At 44.4% G+C, this 16,599-nt stretch overlaps 2 protein-coding genes across 2 annotated transcripts in view; one reads left to right on the top strand and one right to left on the bottom strand.

The window, feature by feature from the left end:
* TMA7 (translation machinery associated 7 homolog) overlaps window positions 1-1,450 on the bottom strand; it is a 2,716-nt gene extending 1,266 nt beyond the window's left edge. The window contains exons 1-3 of the mRNA XM_019537008.1: window positions 1,412-1,450; window positions 465-666; window positions 6-127 (exon numbers count right to left, since the gene is read on the bottom strand). Of these exons, the coding sequence (XP_019392553.1) occupies window positions 6-127; window positions 465-666; window positions 1,412-1,450 (363 nt within the window). The remainder of the gene's footprint in view (window positions 1-5; window positions 128-464; window positions 667-1,411) is intronic.
* On the top strand, window positions 995-14,700 carry CCDC51 (coiled-coil domain containing 51). Its single transcript, XM_019536793.1, has 4 exons — window positions 995-1,275; window positions 1,626-1,958; window positions 2,605-2,769; window positions 13,319-14,700. Exons 2-4 carry the CDS (start codon window positions 1,650-1,652, stop codon window positions 14,099-14,101), a joined length of 1,257 nt encoding a protein of 418 aa, XP_019392338.1. The 5' UTR covers window positions 995-1,275; window positions 1,626-1,649; the 3' UTR covers window positions 14,102-14,700.
* The last annotated feature ends 1,899 nt before the right edge of the window (window positions 14,701-16,599 follow it).

Here is a 16,599-nt window from a genome sequence, read left to right as displayed (position 1 = left end):
CCCACCTCGTCCAAGTCCTTCGACTGCTTCCTCGGCTGTTTCAGAGGCTTCTTCTTGCCGCCTGCGCCGGGGGGGAAACGAGACCATGAGGCCAAGGCTGGGCCCGAGCCCCTGGAGCCCGCGCCCCCTCCCCCAGGCTCCGCTCATGGGCCGCCCCTACCTCCTCTGCCCGACATGGCGCCGCCCGCGCTAGCCACTGCCCCGGAAGTACAATCCCGTCGTCGCGGGAACCGCAGCGGCTTTCTCACTCGTCATTTCCGGCGGCGCCGGGCCGTTTCCGTCCTTGCTTCCGGGCGCGCGGACCTAGCGGGCCGGGTGAGCGGCTGGCGCAGGGGAAGCCTGGGCTGACGGCGTGGCGGTTTCGGATTCTTGTCGGAGGGCCCGGCCCAGCCGGTTGGCTGCAGTCGGAGCGCGGCTCTCGGTCGCCCCCGCCTCGCTGTAAGCTCGGGGCAGGCGCCCTGCACCCGCCCCGCCGCTAGGCAGGGCCCAGGGCAGCTCCAGCCCGGCTCTTGCTCCCACACGCCGCTCGTGGAAAGGGGAGGCGCGGTGCGCCCGGCTGCCTCCGGCTCCGGGACGAGCAGGTGGGGTTGGGCTGCAAAGGGCTGTGGCATCGCCTGTGCCACTGCGCCCCTGCAAGGCGCCAGCAGCCCCCCGGGTGCTGCCACACTGGTGGAGAACATGGGTGTAACCGCTGAAGCACCTTGTTTCTCAGCTAAAACTGTTCTTTACAACACAGCTGATGCTATCTATTATTAATTTAAAAGACCCAGACAGCTCTGCAACTGGTACACCTCTGGAGGGAGCATGCAGCCGTTGGGTTTGTTGAGGCACAAGGCCTTCAGGGGGCAAGTCTGCATGGGGCAATGGGAGACTGGCATGTACCAAACTGGAAGACAAAACCAAACTGCAATTACAGAGAAAAGTCATGACAGGACATTTTTAAAAGTGCAGGAATTGTTACCAGTAAACATTTTCAAACTGTTAATAGGCAACCTTGATTGCAGATTCACTGTTGGGACTCTTCATGATCTTGGTGATTGATCTGCAGATTTAATTTTTCCAAATGATCTCATCAGAAGAAGTTGCAGGGTCCCAAGTTTTGCACTTGCATGGTTTTACATCTACCCATTCTGCATGTGTTTTCCCCCACATCAGCACTTGATTTCTAGAGGACAGGGTCATGTTCCCTCTTACTCTCCCCTTTCTTTCTCAGGGTCAGTAGCAACAAAGTAAAGGTGCTATGCTCAAGTATGGAAATATAGCAAACATCTGTAGGTAAATCCATGTGTTAATCATTCTGTGCTTGTGTGCTATGCTACATTGTGACCATCACTACAAGCACTGATTTTTGGGCTAGTCTCAAGGCCTATTGACAAAATTAGTAATCAGGAGACACGATAAGAGTACTGACAAATGTCAGGAAGGCAAAAATGCGTGGTAGAACCGTCATCTGTAAACCCTTCAGGCGAGTCCCCTGGAAAGTTTCCAAGCATAGTATAGATAAGTAACAAGTGGTTGTGTCATTGTTAATTTGAAACTTTTGCTTTTAAACCAATGCATGCACAAGTTTATGTGCCTATAAGTTTAAGAGGGAAACATCTTCCTTTCCTGTTGGTTCTTTGCAGTGACTGGATTCAAGGTGTGGTCCAATGAGGTACAATGGTACCATAGCCTCAGTGCGCTATGGCACGCAGTATCACCATTCTTTTATACTGGGGAGCCATAGAATGAATTTACATGTAGCGAGGACTTTCTGCGCTCCAGCATCAAAGAGGCCTGAGACTAAGACTCCAGTGGAAATGGTGGTGAATCTCTCTCATCGGCTAACAGAAGTTGGGAAAGTAATGGGAAGAAACTCTCTCCAAAGACTCTCCACAACAGTCAAAAGTTGGTGGGACAGATATGAAGAGTTTGTTGGTCTTAATGAAGTTCGAGGGGCTCAGGGAAAAGTAACCGAGGTAATTGCTTGGCATTGTTAATACTCAGAGAATAATATAGAAACCTGTAAATAAAGACATAGGTTGTCCTGTTGAGCTGTCAAACATATGGCCTGTGGGCTGGATACAGCTCATGGAGATGGGTCATCCTGCCTACTGTCTTTCCCTGGGCTGTGTCACCATGGCCAGTGTGCAGCATCCAGATAGGCAGGGTTTCTCACAGAGTGGGGTTGGGAGCAGGAGTTGACTGCTTGTGGAGGTCATATGCCTTGGTCCCCTTGTCAGCTTCCTGCTGCTATGTGGGGAGATGTCAGTGCAGCCACCAACTGAATTTAGCATTCCTCATTGCTGCTGGCCATGGGATTCTGCAGTGATATGGACCAGGAATTTCAGTCACACCAATACCTTCCCCTCCCACAGCATAAGGCTGACAATGGGACTGTGAGGTCCGCTGCAGGCAGAGCATGCGTCCTGCCAACAAATTTCAGTTTGTCCCTTGTCTAAGGCATAGATTGTAGCTTTAAAACAAAGTAATATTGTAAATATTGGACTCGCCAACTAAGGGTCAGAAAAGAAGCAACAATATATCTACTCCTCAGGAAATTAGGTAAAGCTAGATAATTGGTTCATGTCAGTGCTAATGAGTTTGTGGGTTTTTCCTCTTCAGGCTGAAAAGGTGTTCATGGTAGCACGAGGAATTGTACGAGAGGCACGTGAGAACGTTGAAGCCCAGCAAATCAAACTTAAGGAGGTTCGGGACCGTTTAGATCGAGTCTCTCGGGAAGACATTCAGTACTTAGAACTGGCTACCCTGGAACACAGATTGCTGCAGGTAAGGAAGATACCAGGATTGATGCTTGGGGACTTTGGGTTAGTATGGGGAAAATCCATGTCCCTTGCTTTTACTGGTTATTTTGCAGCTAGGTTTCAGTGAAGGCCAGAAGTGTCATACTAGGTCAGATCTGTCTATGGTGGCAGTCGTAGATGCTTTAGAGCAGGGACGGGGAACCTCTGAACCGGGGACTCCATTTCCCAGCTGCCCGTGCCCATGTGGCTTGTGCCGGTCTCCATGGAGACCCCAGCCTCAGCCATGCGGGTAGAGTGGGTGGCAGAGCAGTGCAGGGGGCTGCTCCAGAGTTGCTGAGATCTTGTGGCAGGGGCAGCTTGCTCCGGAGTCAGGGCAAAGGTGCAGTCTGGGGCCTGCATGCTCCAGGCAGAGGTATGCATGCAGGGGATCGTGGCTCCAGACAGGCTGTCACTGCTGCAAGGAGCCAGGGCAGAGCCATGATCCCCTGCATGCATGCCCATGCACAGAGTGAGCAAGCTACAGATCGTGGCTCTGCCCTGGCTCTGGAGCAAGCTTCCTCCACTGCAAGATCCCAGCAGCCCCCTGCACTGCTCTGCTGCACATACTGCCAGTGTGGCTAAGGCTGTGGTCTCCACGGAGACCAGCACAAGCCACGCAGGCAGGGGTGGTGGGGAAATGGAGTCCCCAGCCAACCGCATCCAGCCTGTGGGCCAGACGTTCCCCATCCCTGCTTTAGAGGGAGAATATATGGACAGGGCATGGCTAGAGTGATCCATTCCTGGCATCTACCATCATTGGTTCAGGGACATCAAAGGCACATGCATGACTTTTCTGTTTAATAACTTTAATCCTCCGTGGATTTGTCTTTTTTGGCACTTAGTTTTATACCTGCTGCTACAACCCTCTGTAGCGAGTTCTATAAATTTATTATGTGATTCATAAAGAACACACTTCTCTCTGTTTATTTTTAGCTCTGTCTCCTTTTATTTTCAGTAGGTGGTCCCTGTTCTTGTCTTGTGGGACTTTGGTAATTAAACTTCCCTATTAACTTAATCAGTGCCCTTCATGATCTAATAGGCAGTTATCACATCCCCCTCAGCTATCTTCTTTCTAAGCTGACGAGTTCTAGCCTTTTTGGTCTCTTCTGGTATGACAGCTGCTCCATATCCCTGATCATCCTTGTTGCCCTTCTCTGTGCCTTTTCTAATCCCACTGCATTCTTTTTGAGTTTTGGAAGTACAGTGGACTAAGTTTATTTCTAATGCCATTAACTTCATTGAAGCTATGTCTAGGATGATTTTGGTCTGCTCTGCAGCAGAGAGTTGGATCTTATAGCTTAGGGTTGTTAAGTTAGTACAGCCATTGGAGAAGGAAACGCCTGACTTGCCTACAGAGGTGGAAGTAGGGGCAAGAGTATGACGTGTGAATCTGGGATTCAGCACGCAAACCTAGAATCAAATATGTTTTTAAAGACAGAGGTTAGCTTGAGTAGCTGATTTGCTAACCAGGCTAGTATTAGGTGGAAGGCCACCTTCATCTTTCTCTGCACCTAGGACTGAGTCCTTTCCCAACAGAGTAATCATGATAAGTCTTCCTGCTTTCCTCTGTCTGGTGGCAAAACTTACCTTACAAAAGACTGCACAAACTCACAAATGACTACCTACCCTGTGTGCGTGAGGTTGTCAAAAGGTGGAGCTGAAGCAAACCTTTACAAATGATGATATGAGAGGACTTCTTCTACTTATGTCACCACAAAAATGATTAAAGGTAGGGGTTGTAATGGGTGGGTGAAGTGTGTGTCATTTGAGACCCTTTGACAAACATGACTCTCTCAACATGACTGTCTTGGTGGCATAGACTCAGAGTTGTTGCCTCTGTCTATGTAAATACTAAGGTCTAACTGTTATGTAAAGCGTACAAATAGGGGACAAGGCTGAGAGAGATGTATCCTGAGTTTGACAGCATGTTTTCAAGCCTACGTAGTCCAGTAGACTTCCGTGCACATTAAGCAAGGAATTTAACCTCTTGGTATCTTGATCGTCCCAGAGCATATCTGACACTGCAATTTCTGAGTCTTGTGCAATGGCTTTTATATATCGTGGTTGTGGAGTCTGTACATGTACTGTTTAGCATGATTTTATAGCAGGAGTTGGCAACGTTTTTGGGCAGAGTGCCAAAAACACCCACAACCTCGACTTGTAGGATCTTAGCATGCCAGGGGTCAGATGGCTAGGGAGCTGCAAGGGGCCCAATCCTTGTTGGGTGAGGGCAGCAGAGCCCTGGCCCCTTCCCCACCATGCGGCCCAAGCCTCACACATGACAAGCAAAATGCCTTTGTGTGCCATGCTCTGGCACCCAGACGGGGGTTGGGGGGGTGGGTTGTCTACCCCTGTTCTATAGGTTAGGGTTCTGACCCACCTTTCTCCCTACCCACCTTCTTCAGGTCAGCCAATGAATGCAATCATGCACAAAATTGATGGTTACTTAGTACCCATGTTGAAAGGTCGGGTTTTTACTACACCAAGTCCTTAAATCAACAAATAAGTGCCAGTAAGAGAACATCCATTTTGCATTATGCAAGAGGGCTATTGGGAGGGAGGGACAAACACACTCTGTGCTCAGCAAAGGCTAAGTACACCATACTAAGAGAAGGCAGTCTGTCAGGAGGTGGCTGTGGCTTCCAGATTCTCTGTCATAGCGATGGTGCTAGTTTAGGGGCTGCTGTTCTTGTTGCTTGTGTGAACCAGCAGTAATTCCTGATGAATCATCTGCTAGCTGTGCTGTGAAGACACAGTGCTGCTCAGTCACTTCCCTGCTCTGCCTGTCCCAGCAAACCCTGAAAGAGGATAACAGGGGAAGGTATATGTAATTGCATCATCTATTTGCCATCTGGGGACTCACTTTTTACATGGGTATGTCAAGACAAATAACAGCAAACAGTTTGCTGCCTCTTTTTGAGCAGTAAGGTAGATAATCTGGCTCTGCATTTATAAGCAGCTGGATAAGTGCTGAGCAAAAGAACTAGTTAGAAGTAAGACTTGAACTTGAGAAGAAATGTGACCTTTTTGTGGGCAGTAACAACACCCCTGCAGCCACTGCCATTTCCTCTTGGGCTTTTTTTTAACCTTTGGAAACTTTATTATGATTTTTAAAGTTGAGACCAGTGATTCTCAGATGGGGTGGGTAGCACTCTTTTGGTGCGTTCTATGAGATCCTTTTAAGGGTGCCACGGGGTGTGAGGAGGTAAGAGTTTGCTCATTCCTGCCTGGCCCCTATGCAAGGAGGTAAGCACTGTAATAAGTAAATTAGGTTTTGAAATAGGGTACTGCTATATTAAAGTTATGAAGGGGTTCTCTACCTGTTAGACTCTGCTGAAATGCATGTTTAAGGCAGTGATCAAGCACAAGCATCTAACGGGAAATTTTGTTACACATGTGAAAACTTTGCAGTGCTTTAAAGCTACTTGTCTTAAAAAAGTAACCCTTCCAAGTCTCCTTATGTTTTCAATTTCATTGAGATGCACAAAATTTGCTAAAATTAATCTAAGTTAGTAGGAGTGTTGCCAGCAGGTTAAGGGAAGTGATTCTCTCCTTCTATTTAGCACTGGGGAGGCAACATCTAGAGTTCTGTGTCCAGTTCTGGGCTCCCCACTACAAAAAGAAAGCTAGACAGAGTCCAGAGGAGGGGAGTGAAAATGGTTGGGGAGCTGGGGCACATGACTAGTGAGAAGAGGCAGAAGAAAATGGGCTTAATGAGTCTGGAAAAGAGAAGATTGGGGGAGGGTGTTAATTTCAACCCCCTGCAGGGTGGTTCCAAAAAGGATGGAGCTGGACTTTTCTCAGTGGGGGCAGATGATGGGATAAGCTCAAGTTGCAGCAAAGAAAGTTGAGGTTAGATATTAGGAAAAGCTCTCTGACTAGGAGGGTAGTAAAACACTGGAATACGCTCCCCAGAGAGGTTTTGGAGTCTTCATCCTTGGAGGTGTTTAAGACCAGATTAGATAAAGCCTTGGCTGGGATGATGTAGTTGAGGCTGGTCTGCTTTGAGGAGGGGGTTGGACTAGATGTGACCTCCTGAAGTCCCTTCCAACCCTAACTTTCTATGATTACAAAAGTATAAAACTACACACGGAGAAAAGTTCCAGTCAGAACATGTGAAGAAAGCAGTGGTTGTGTTTTCTTAAATATATGTATAAACTCAGAAAAAAAGGCTGGATTTTGCTTGACTGGGATCAAACATAGAACATTCTTACAAAGTTGAAATTTGTTTAAGGAAGTTATCAGCAGCTGCATAGAGTGGGAGGAATTAACATTTATATCGGTTGACACCAGTGCAAGCAGTTGCTTAATGGTAAATGCTGGTATTCTCATTGTACTGGATTTTAAAATAAAACCCAATTTCCATGCTCGGTATCTATTCTAAAGTCAGTTTGGGGGAAGTTTAAACGCAATGCATTTTTGCTTTAAGCAAGGTGTAAAACAGTGCAGTACTTTTCCCAGGTAAAAGATTAGTCTTTTTTTTCTTTTTTCCTGCACATGCATAATGCAAAAGTGAATTCAATTCTTACATGTTAGATTACCTTAGCAGTGGTCATACCTTAATACATACTTGCATTATTGCCTCCATTTTCAGTTGCTCATAACTCTGACATTTTTACGTTTCAGACTAAGGTATCAAGTGTTTGTTTTTGTCTTTGAACCTTAAGGTGAAAAATTCTAGTGACTATAGGAACTATATGCATAGCCAAAGCAGCAGGGTCGTAAAAGGGAGAATCAGACAACTGAACTTGAGGAACCTTTTTTTTGTTTGTTTCAGCAGAACTGTTAGGGTGTGCTTTAAAATGGCTTTGTCGCCTTGTCATTCAGGTAACTGGACTTATGCTGGAAAACACTAACTAGACACATGCAAGCAGCTAATTAAATTGGGGGTCAGAGCTTGCTTGCATGAAGGGGCACGGTACCCCTATACACTGCCAGCGTGTAGAATCAGGGCCTTAATTATCTACGTGTGCATCCTCAGCCAAAGCATCGAGTGTGCACCTTTGGTGATTGTGAAAGCCCCAGTATTGCATTGAGCTCTGTATCAGTGGATCTCTGAAGATATAAATGCCTCCTTTAAGGATTGCAATCCACAGAAAGTCCTAGATTTTGTCAAGTAGAATGGCAGTTGTGATGAAAACATCCTAGTCTAATGTACTGAGGAGCTCTACTGCTGCAGAGCTTATTAGACCTACAGGAGATGTTCTTTTGCTCTTTCCTGTGGCTTGCCTGAAGGTGTATCAAACTGTCCCCTAGAAGGGTATATGTAGTTCAAGATCAAGGGATATTTGTGCAATAGCTCCAGCAGAGGAAAAAAGTTAAGACTCGTGCCTACACTTCTTTGATATCAGTGGAGCTCAACCATGCTTTTAAATGTATTCCTTCATGAGCAGCACAGCTGTTTAGGAGAAGAGGTAGTTTAACTGTCTAGTAAATGTAGCTGCCTGAATGTGAAGTGGAGCTTCATTTTGGTATAGATCTAGGGGAGAGAGCATGCTACTTGTCACCTCACATCCATGCAACTAAATATACTTCATAATTAAACTACTGCTTTAACAGAAAGCTGATGAAAGGACACACACTAAAGGGATACCAATAAAAATTACTGAAGTTATAATAGAAAAAAAATCTATTATAATAAGTCTAAATCCAGAGAAGTATATTCTTTGTATTGTTATAGTGTCTAGAGGACTGTGCCCTATTGTGGTATAGAACAAATAGTGGTCTAGTATCACACAGCATGAGTATTTAAACAGGAAACAATGTTTGGATTGTTGTGGTGAAATATATTGTTGCGGCCATATCGTTAGAACTGAATTCTAATATAAATGCACAAGGGGGCAGAGTTCATGTTGTGCAAAGGATTTTAACTGATATTTCCTGACTTGAGTGCTTGCTGCACAGTGTTCATGTTCTCTTTCTTATTTTTTTATGTAATCATATGATAATATGGGATTTCAGAGGGGATGTAAAGCTGGATCTTTTTAAATGAAAACACTCTTCAAAGTTTCCCACATTCCACAATAGCAGGACTATAAGACAATTATATGACTGCAGAAAAAAGACAGAGTAAGGCAAGTCCACTGTGAGAGTTTGTGTTTGCAACTAGGAAAATAAAAATGTAACATAATCAGAAAATTAATGGTAAACTTCTCAGGTGACGTTTCAAATACATGTTTTCTCAGCCCTGGATATGGAAAGACATGTTCTAGCCATGCAGCTGTACTGATAGACCCCTTTCTCCTAACCAACTCTGTAAGAGATGAGAGCTGAAGTTGACCTCTCATTTACTGATAATGCTTTTGCATCCTTTTGCTCAGTTTTATAAAACTAGTTAAGGCTAAATACACAGGCTTGCTTTACCTGTGCTAACAGTATCTTTACAACTATGTATGTTCTTGTGATACTAGTTCTGCCAAAGGTCAGTGGCAAGTTATAAGATATTTGTATTATGAGGGTTGGAAATATCATTATCATTATCACTGTAATTTTTAGCAATGTACCCTCCTCCCATATCTGTGGGAGGTAGATTGAGAGCTCTTTTATGGCTGCTGGGATAAGGAATTATTGGCAGAGGAGACAAAGAAAGTATCCAGAGGAGATGAGAGGCAAGGCATAGTATGCAAGAGAGATTTGGGTTGGGGGTTTGACACATATGAAAGGATCAGAGTTTGAAGAAGAAGCAGGCTTACTGGCCCCTGTTTTGCTCAGTCTCTGAGATGAGTTAAGATGCTTTGTGCTTGCCTGGCACATAAGGAGAAGTACAGGGAAATGGTGCGGGGGGAGAAAAGAAGAACAGCAGCATCCTTAGGATGTCAGCACCTACAGAAAACATTGGTGTTGAAAAAAATGTATGGTTCATTCACTGTAATGAAAGCATCAGAGGAGTGCCGCAACTAAATGGAGAGGAAGTCCTTGATTTTTAGTGAGGAAACAATCAGTTCCATTGCTTGAGTAAGGATAGTTCCATGGAAATGGTGGGAGTACTGGAATCAGGTGGGGAAACTGAAGCATACTCAAGTGTAGAAGTGAATTCTGCTTATATTTATATAGAGATTATTTCTGTTGAGAAGATGGGATGATTATTAGAGCATATTTAGAGGTGGAAGGATATTAATAGTTCTCTGTATTTTCTGTCAACCAAAGTTAGGTAGCTGGTAAAGTCATGCACAAGTTAGGGAATACCATAATTAGAGTTTTCTGTAACAGCTTAAGTCAACTGCCTTAAACCTGTCTGGCAGGATAAACAGTCTGCATGCCAATTTTCCACAGGATTCTTACTTCACTGTGAACAGGGCGAATAGCATTAGGGAATAAGGGCATCTGTTTATAAACAAGGTCAATCACTCAAAAGTTAGGATGTTCTTGAGTTCAGTGTTATTGGGCCCCCAAGTGCATTATGAGACTTATGTGATCACATACAGGGTTTTTATATGACATCGTCTTCAGTCTGTGCTCCCAACTGGACAGCACTTGGTGAGTGAATGAATCAGGAATGTGTAGGAAATGCCCCTGTTTCATTTGCTGCTGAATTTGGAGGTGTGTCATGAATAAGGCAGGGGGCTGTGGGAAGAAAGGAAGATCTGTGTCTAAAGAATTGCAACTCCAGAGAACCAAGCTCCATTCCTATCTACCCCAAAATTCCTTTGACATACTAGGCTGATCACTCAAACTAGTTTACATCTCTTTTAACTCCTGTTTTACAGATAGACAAATGCTCTTTTTATAACAGCAAGGGATTTATCCAATGTTTTTTAGCAAGTTGATGTTAGATGCTCAGGGAACCTGTTCTAGCTTTGCCATTGACCTGACCCACTGGGTTATCTTAGGAAAATTGTTTTTCCTCAGTCTTCTCATCTGTAACTTGGGAGTGATTTGATCCACCTGTGTAAAGTGCTCTGAAATTCAATAGTGACAAGTGCTATATAAGAACTAGGTGGTGTTATTCAAAGAAGATTTGAGGCACTGTAATAAAAGACTCTAAGTGACATGGCAGAGTCCATGAACAAAATGTATATCCAGCAGAGAAAATATTGTGAATCAAAAAAGGAATATTGAAAAGTATCCTTCATTCACTGAACCTTGTCTGTCTTACAAAAAAGAGTAGACTGAGAATCCTGTAAGTACGGTGATAAGCACAAATGAGCCCAAACAAAAGTTCTGACATTTCTTAACTTCTGACAACTTGACTTCGAAATCTTAAGTATCGATTTTTAATGTAAGGGCATTACCCAAGGGGACATAGTCAGGATAAGGTTTCATTTTGGCTAGGTCCTGAACAAACCAGAAGGCTGACAGTTCCTTGTCCAAAGAGCTCACAGTATAGCAACACACAGGATCCAAAAGGTGGGGGGGAAGGGAGATGATCACTCATACCAGATCCATATGGGCATATACAGCTTTGGTGTGTTAACTGTATTGACACTGTTTCCCAGTCATGTTAACATTGGCTAACGTCATCTAGGCCTTGCAGTAAAAAGGAGGAGTGGATTTAACAGGTCCAACAGGGCCTTTCTTCTGGTGGGACCGTGCACCTCCTGGATTAAGTGGAGGTCCTGTATCTCAGCTAGGAGCCTCCTGGAACAGTCCGTCCTGGCTGACTGTTCCTCCCAGCAGATGTCCGGGTAATTAAAATCACCCATGACAACTACATCCCTTGCCTTAAGTGCCACTGCAAGCTGGCCTGAAAATTCCTGGTCCAGCTCCTCCCCTTGGTTGGGGGGTCTGTAGTAGACCCCCACCATCAAATCGCTCTCCCCACGGCCCCCTCGAATCTTAACTCAGAGCACTTCAACCTGCCCTTCCTCTGACCCCATTCTGCTGGCAGAGGATGTGTAGTGCTCCTTTACATAGAGTGCCACACCCCCACCTTTCCTTCTTTCTCTATCCTGCCTGTAAAGCCTATAGCCCCTAATGCTAACTGCCCAGTCGTGGGACGAATCCCACCACGTTTCTGTTAGCCCTATGACATCTGGGTTTGAATCTGGGGGTGAGTTCCTCCTGTTTATTCCCCATACTGCAAGCATTGGTATATAGGCATTTAAGGCCTTGCAAGACTGTGTGTGCCACCCCCCGTTTAGGAGGACTGTCTGGACCCCCGTTCCTTACCTTAGCACTCCTTGCCTTTGTCACCTGTCTTGCTCGGATGGCGTCTCCTCGTCTTCCTGCGGCCCCCTCCCCTGACGAGGCTAGTTTAAAGCTCACCGTATGAGATCAGCCAACCTGGAAGAGAAGACATGCTGCAGCGCAGACTGGAGGGTATTTGGTTATTGCATGCTTCTGGACTTCGCTTGTTGTTACAGGGGTCCAAGAAGGTCCCTCTTCAACACCCCCCCCCCCCGCTCCCCCTGTTGCTATGGGTGTCATGGGCTTTTTTATCTGCCTTAGAAGCATTAATTGTCTAGCTACAGCCAAGGGTGGGGATTTTGACTGGTGAGACTAGCAGTGGGACTTGGCAAACCTAGAAGTTCCTGGCTGGAGAGTCTGCCTCCTCTGGTGTCATGCTGATCATCATATTTGGGGTCAGGAGGGAACTTCAACCCACAGTCTGACTGCTGTGGACCATGAAGTGGGTTTGATGTTCTGCTGTAGTGGGGAACATGGTCCTCTTCTGTGGATCTCTTGGCCATGCTTTGACAACTGCTTCCTGTCCCTGTAGTGGCAAGACATTGTCAGCTGTGTTTTGATGTGATGAGATGATGCTGATGCAGAAAAACTGGGAAGAGACTCATGAAAGCCAAGAAAGAGTAAGATTTTCAGGAAGAAGGGTGTGATCAACAGTGACAAAAACAGGAGCTATCAAGGAGGAAGACGAAGGAATACAGGCTCTGAGCTTTATCAAGGAGTAGGTGGTGAGAGTTCCACGAGAACAGCTTCTACACAGTGATGGGGTTGGAGGAGAGGAAGACAACAGCTGTAAATTGTGTGTTTACTATAGGAGTAGTGAAGTCTACTAGTTCCAAGCTACTAGTTTCAAGATGGGTCTTGATCAGTTTATGAAAGGGATTATGTGACATGGGAACTAGAGTCGGTGACCTCAGAGGTCCCTTGCAGTCCTGTTTTTTGTGTTCCTATTTAATAAATTTAGAAGGGAAAGGAAAGAGGGTGATGAACCAGTTTCTGAAGAGATGGAGGCAATCAAAGGTTATGTTTCAAGAAAAGGGATGTTGGAACATCCTTGTCCTACAAACAGAATGGAATGTGTCAGGAAAGAGAGGCCTTCTGCATGCATAAGGCTTGTGGAGTTTAGAGTTTGAAACTTGGTTAGAGCTTCCAGTTCTTAATTTTGAATGAAGTGTGACATTTTTAAATTGCTTTAACCCAAATGAACTGAGGAAAAACCTGACTCTAGGAGAGGTTTCTAAGACAGAACTAATGCAGCAGTACAGCTGAGGGGTATTAAATTCCACTATAATTTTGTACACGGAGGGGGGGCGGAAATTATAATCTTAGCCAAGTGTTTAATTTGTAGGTATAGCCTTCAATGTGCTCTTATAATTACACATCACCTCTTCAATTCACTGTTTTTTTTGCAGGAAGAGAAGAGGTATCGAGCTGCCTATTTAAGCGCGGAAGAATCTGAGCGGGAAAAATTCTCTCTCTTCTCTGCAGCTGTGAGAGAAAGCCATGAAAAAGAGCGAACGAGAACAGAACGAACAAAGAACTGGTCCATTATTGGTTCTGTATTGGGGGCCGTTATTGGTGTCCTTGGTTCCACCTATATAAACAGGGTAAGGCTGCAAGAATTAAAAACTTTAGTCCTTGAAGCCCAAAAGGGGCCAATAAGCCTACAGGAAGCCATCAAAGAACAGGCCTCCAGCCACTATTTACAGCAAAAGGACCTCAGTGACCTCATCGTAGACCTGAGAAACGTGTTGCAGACTGGAGTGGGGACATCAGAGGGAACTGAAGAGAGTGCTTTGGAAGTTAAAGAAGTCACTACTGCACCATTACAAATAAATTCTCTCTTAGCTTCTTTAAAAGAACAGCTAAACTACTCTAAACAAATCAGTTCATGCCTGGAAAGCTTACAGCAGCAGCTTAGCTGCCTCGAAGAAAATTTAGGACAAATGGTGTCGGAAGTACAAACTGTGAAACTTGCAGTGCGTTCTCAACCTGTGGAAAGAGTGCAGCCTGCCTCTTCAGCGGAAGGGAAGGGCCAGGCTTTTGGGGTAGAAGGTGTGATTCTGGGATTGTCTGATACTGAGCACAGACTGGAGACCCAAATCAAGAGAAATTCATTCTACAGTACTGTGGTAACCTGCACTGCATTTGCCTTAACTCTTCCAGTACTGTATGTTTTATTCAAAGGAAATTAATCGCCATTTAAACACTCTCTAAGCACTAAGAATCACTGCTAGTCAAAAATCTATATTAAAGTTTCTAATCTTGCTTTCCCAATTTTTGTGTAAGTCATGCACTTGACCTGGAAACCTTTAATCATGCACTTCATCCCCCCATGCACAATACCTTTTTTCTCCAGTACTGTATTCAGTCTGATTTACAAGTCTCAGGCAAAGAATGTTCTACCATTTCATTTGCTGCACCCTCCTCCAGTGTATTCTGTCAATGTCATTCTGGCTTTTTGTCATGTGCAAATTAAAGCTTTTCCCCCTAACTTCTCATTACTAAATATTACAGCTTTTGCCATTTTTATGTCTTCCCATTCTTTTCAGCTTATTTCTTATTATTTTTTCAGTTGTTCAATACACAACATTCTGTTGGTCCTTTTACCAGAGAAATAGAAAAATCTGCACAGAACATTTTATCCTCTGCATTTTAGATGCGTCTCAGTGAGTGGAGAAGGCAAAAATGGGCTGAGATAAGCTATTGATAAATGAATGTTACAGGGATATCATCTGTAATGCAAGACATGCACACCTAGAAGATGCAATTAAAACTTTTTATTGGTAATGTATTGATGTCTGTTTATTATATAGTGTCCGAAATAGACTTGGTGCTTCATCCATCTGACTATGGAAAGTTCCCTGTCCCACCCCTGTGATGAGAGAGAAGATGCAGAAATGCAAACACATTTTTTTTTCAGTAAGGGAGAAATGCTTCTCCCTTAGCTTGTGTAAGCCTCTAGCCATTTACTTTAGTTCTTACCCTCCTTACTGACTTGGCCCTTAGCTATAGTTCCTAAACTGATACTTATTAGCAGCTCTTCTTCTGCTTTTCTTGGCAAATGCTCTTTTTTTCTGTATTTCTCAGCTGTTGACACACCTGGAATACTCACCAGAGCCCTGAACAGAAGATGGACAAACCACCAAACTGACATGAGTGCACTCCAAGCTAAGAAACTTGTGTTTAATTTACTGTTCCTTGTTCTCTTTCTTGCATTCTGTTTTCTTCTTCCTAGTTAGTATTAGTTTATTCTTTACAAAATGTGCTAGCTTGCATTTTTCTTATTTTATTGCTTTCCCATATTTCTGTACTCTCTGGGTCCTTTTCTGTTGTTTTTCTGTCCTTGCTAGGTCTCCTACACATCCAGATTGAGAATGCATAAATATAATATAAAAAAGTTTGCCCCAAACGTGACTGAAGATGTTAAAGAAGACCAATTACAACACTGCTGCCTGGTCACCCAGTAGACATTCTCTCCTTGTCCAGAATCTCATCTTTTGCTGCTTGGCAAGAGAAAGGTGAACATTTGCTTTTGGTTTTTTTGCTTTTTTTTGGGGGGGGGAGGGATTTTCTGATAAGGTCCTGCATGAACAACAAAGAAAAATTACTAGAGGGAGAAAAGCAGTCTTTCAGCTGAAAAGCTTGTTAATGAATATTGATCGTAAACTCTGAGACTGCAAGCTTCTGGGGCAAGAACTATTTCTTGTGACACGTTTGTTCAACAGGGCCACCGCACATTAATAAATTGTTAGATACAACTGTGTTGTGAATAATAAACCATAATTCAATGTTGCTGCCTTTCGGAGAGGAAAAGCAAACAGTAAGAGTTTTAAGAGTTCTTCTTGAGATCATTGTTATTTTATGTACTCAATGTTTGGGAGGGAAACTGAGTAGGAAGTTGAGGGCATGTGTTGAATGAACTGTTTGGATTGGTGGAAGGCACTGTAAGTTGTAGACACCTTTGAATGATTTTAGTTGCAGTGAGCCACAAATATAAGTTACATTTGCCTAAATGAAAAATGTCTTTTTCTCAATTCTTGCAAGTTTTCTTTGATGGAGAAGTTTTAAGAAAGATGTTTGCCAAATACATCATTTAAAACAAAAAAATAAGAACACAGAGATGCATGTAGTATGCAACAGACAAAGGAATAGAAGATACCTAATTACAGTTCACTAAAAATAATCACCCTTAATGAGAATACTGATCGGAATGTTAACATTTCAGTGCCCAAAGCAAGGCACCTAGATAAGTAGCCAGAACTGTCAAAAGAGCTAAACTGTAGGCATTTGGCATCTTTGAAAATCAAAACACGTTTTGGGTATCTGAATATGGATATAAAATGCCTATCTTTAGATCAGCCATTTTCAAAGTTCTTGAGCTGAGCCCCCTTTTCAGTTACAATTCTGTTCGTGCCCCCACCCTGCCCGCCTCACCCCAGAGAAGCAGCACAGCCAGGCACAGGGTGCCCCTCATCCTAGCAGCCGCTGTGGCTCAGCTCAGCGGGCTCCACCCACCTTGGCCCCCCCTGCACCCCGACGCTCTGTGCCCACTATGCTGGGATCCTGGAGGCACAGTCACCAGCTGCCAGAGCCTGCCCAGGGCTCCATGCCTCCGCGCTGGTCCGGTCCTGCAGGGACCAAACCAGGAAAGCCAAGGCTGCAACTGAACTCCAACTAGCTTCAGGCATCA

Source organism: Crocodylus porosus, unplaced genomic scaffold (genome assembly GCF_001723895.1).
Source record: "Crocodylus porosus isolate Cpor-Errol unplaced genomic scaffold, CroPor_comp1, whole genome shotgun sequence".
Classification (NCBI taxonomy): Eukaryota; Metazoa; Chordata; order Crocodylia; family Crocodylidae; genus Crocodylus; species Crocodylus porosus.
This window is presented reverse-complemented; position numbering and strand designations above follow the sequence as displayed.

Excerpts from the sequence above, each read along its gene's own strand:
- CCDC51 (XM_019536793.1), top strand. The coding sequence starts at position 1,650 with ATGAGGTACAATGGTACCATAGCCTCAGTGCGCTATGGCACGCAGTAT. Across the intron at positions 1,959-2,604 it reads CTCAGGGAAAAGTAACCGAG|GCTGAAAAGGTGTTCATGGT; the intron begins GTAATTGCTTGG and ends TTTCCTCTTCAG. Across the intron at positions 2,770-13,318 it reads TGGAACACAGATTGCTGCAG|GAAGAGAAGAGGTATCGAGC; the intron begins GTAAGGAAGATA and ends TTTTTTTTGCAG.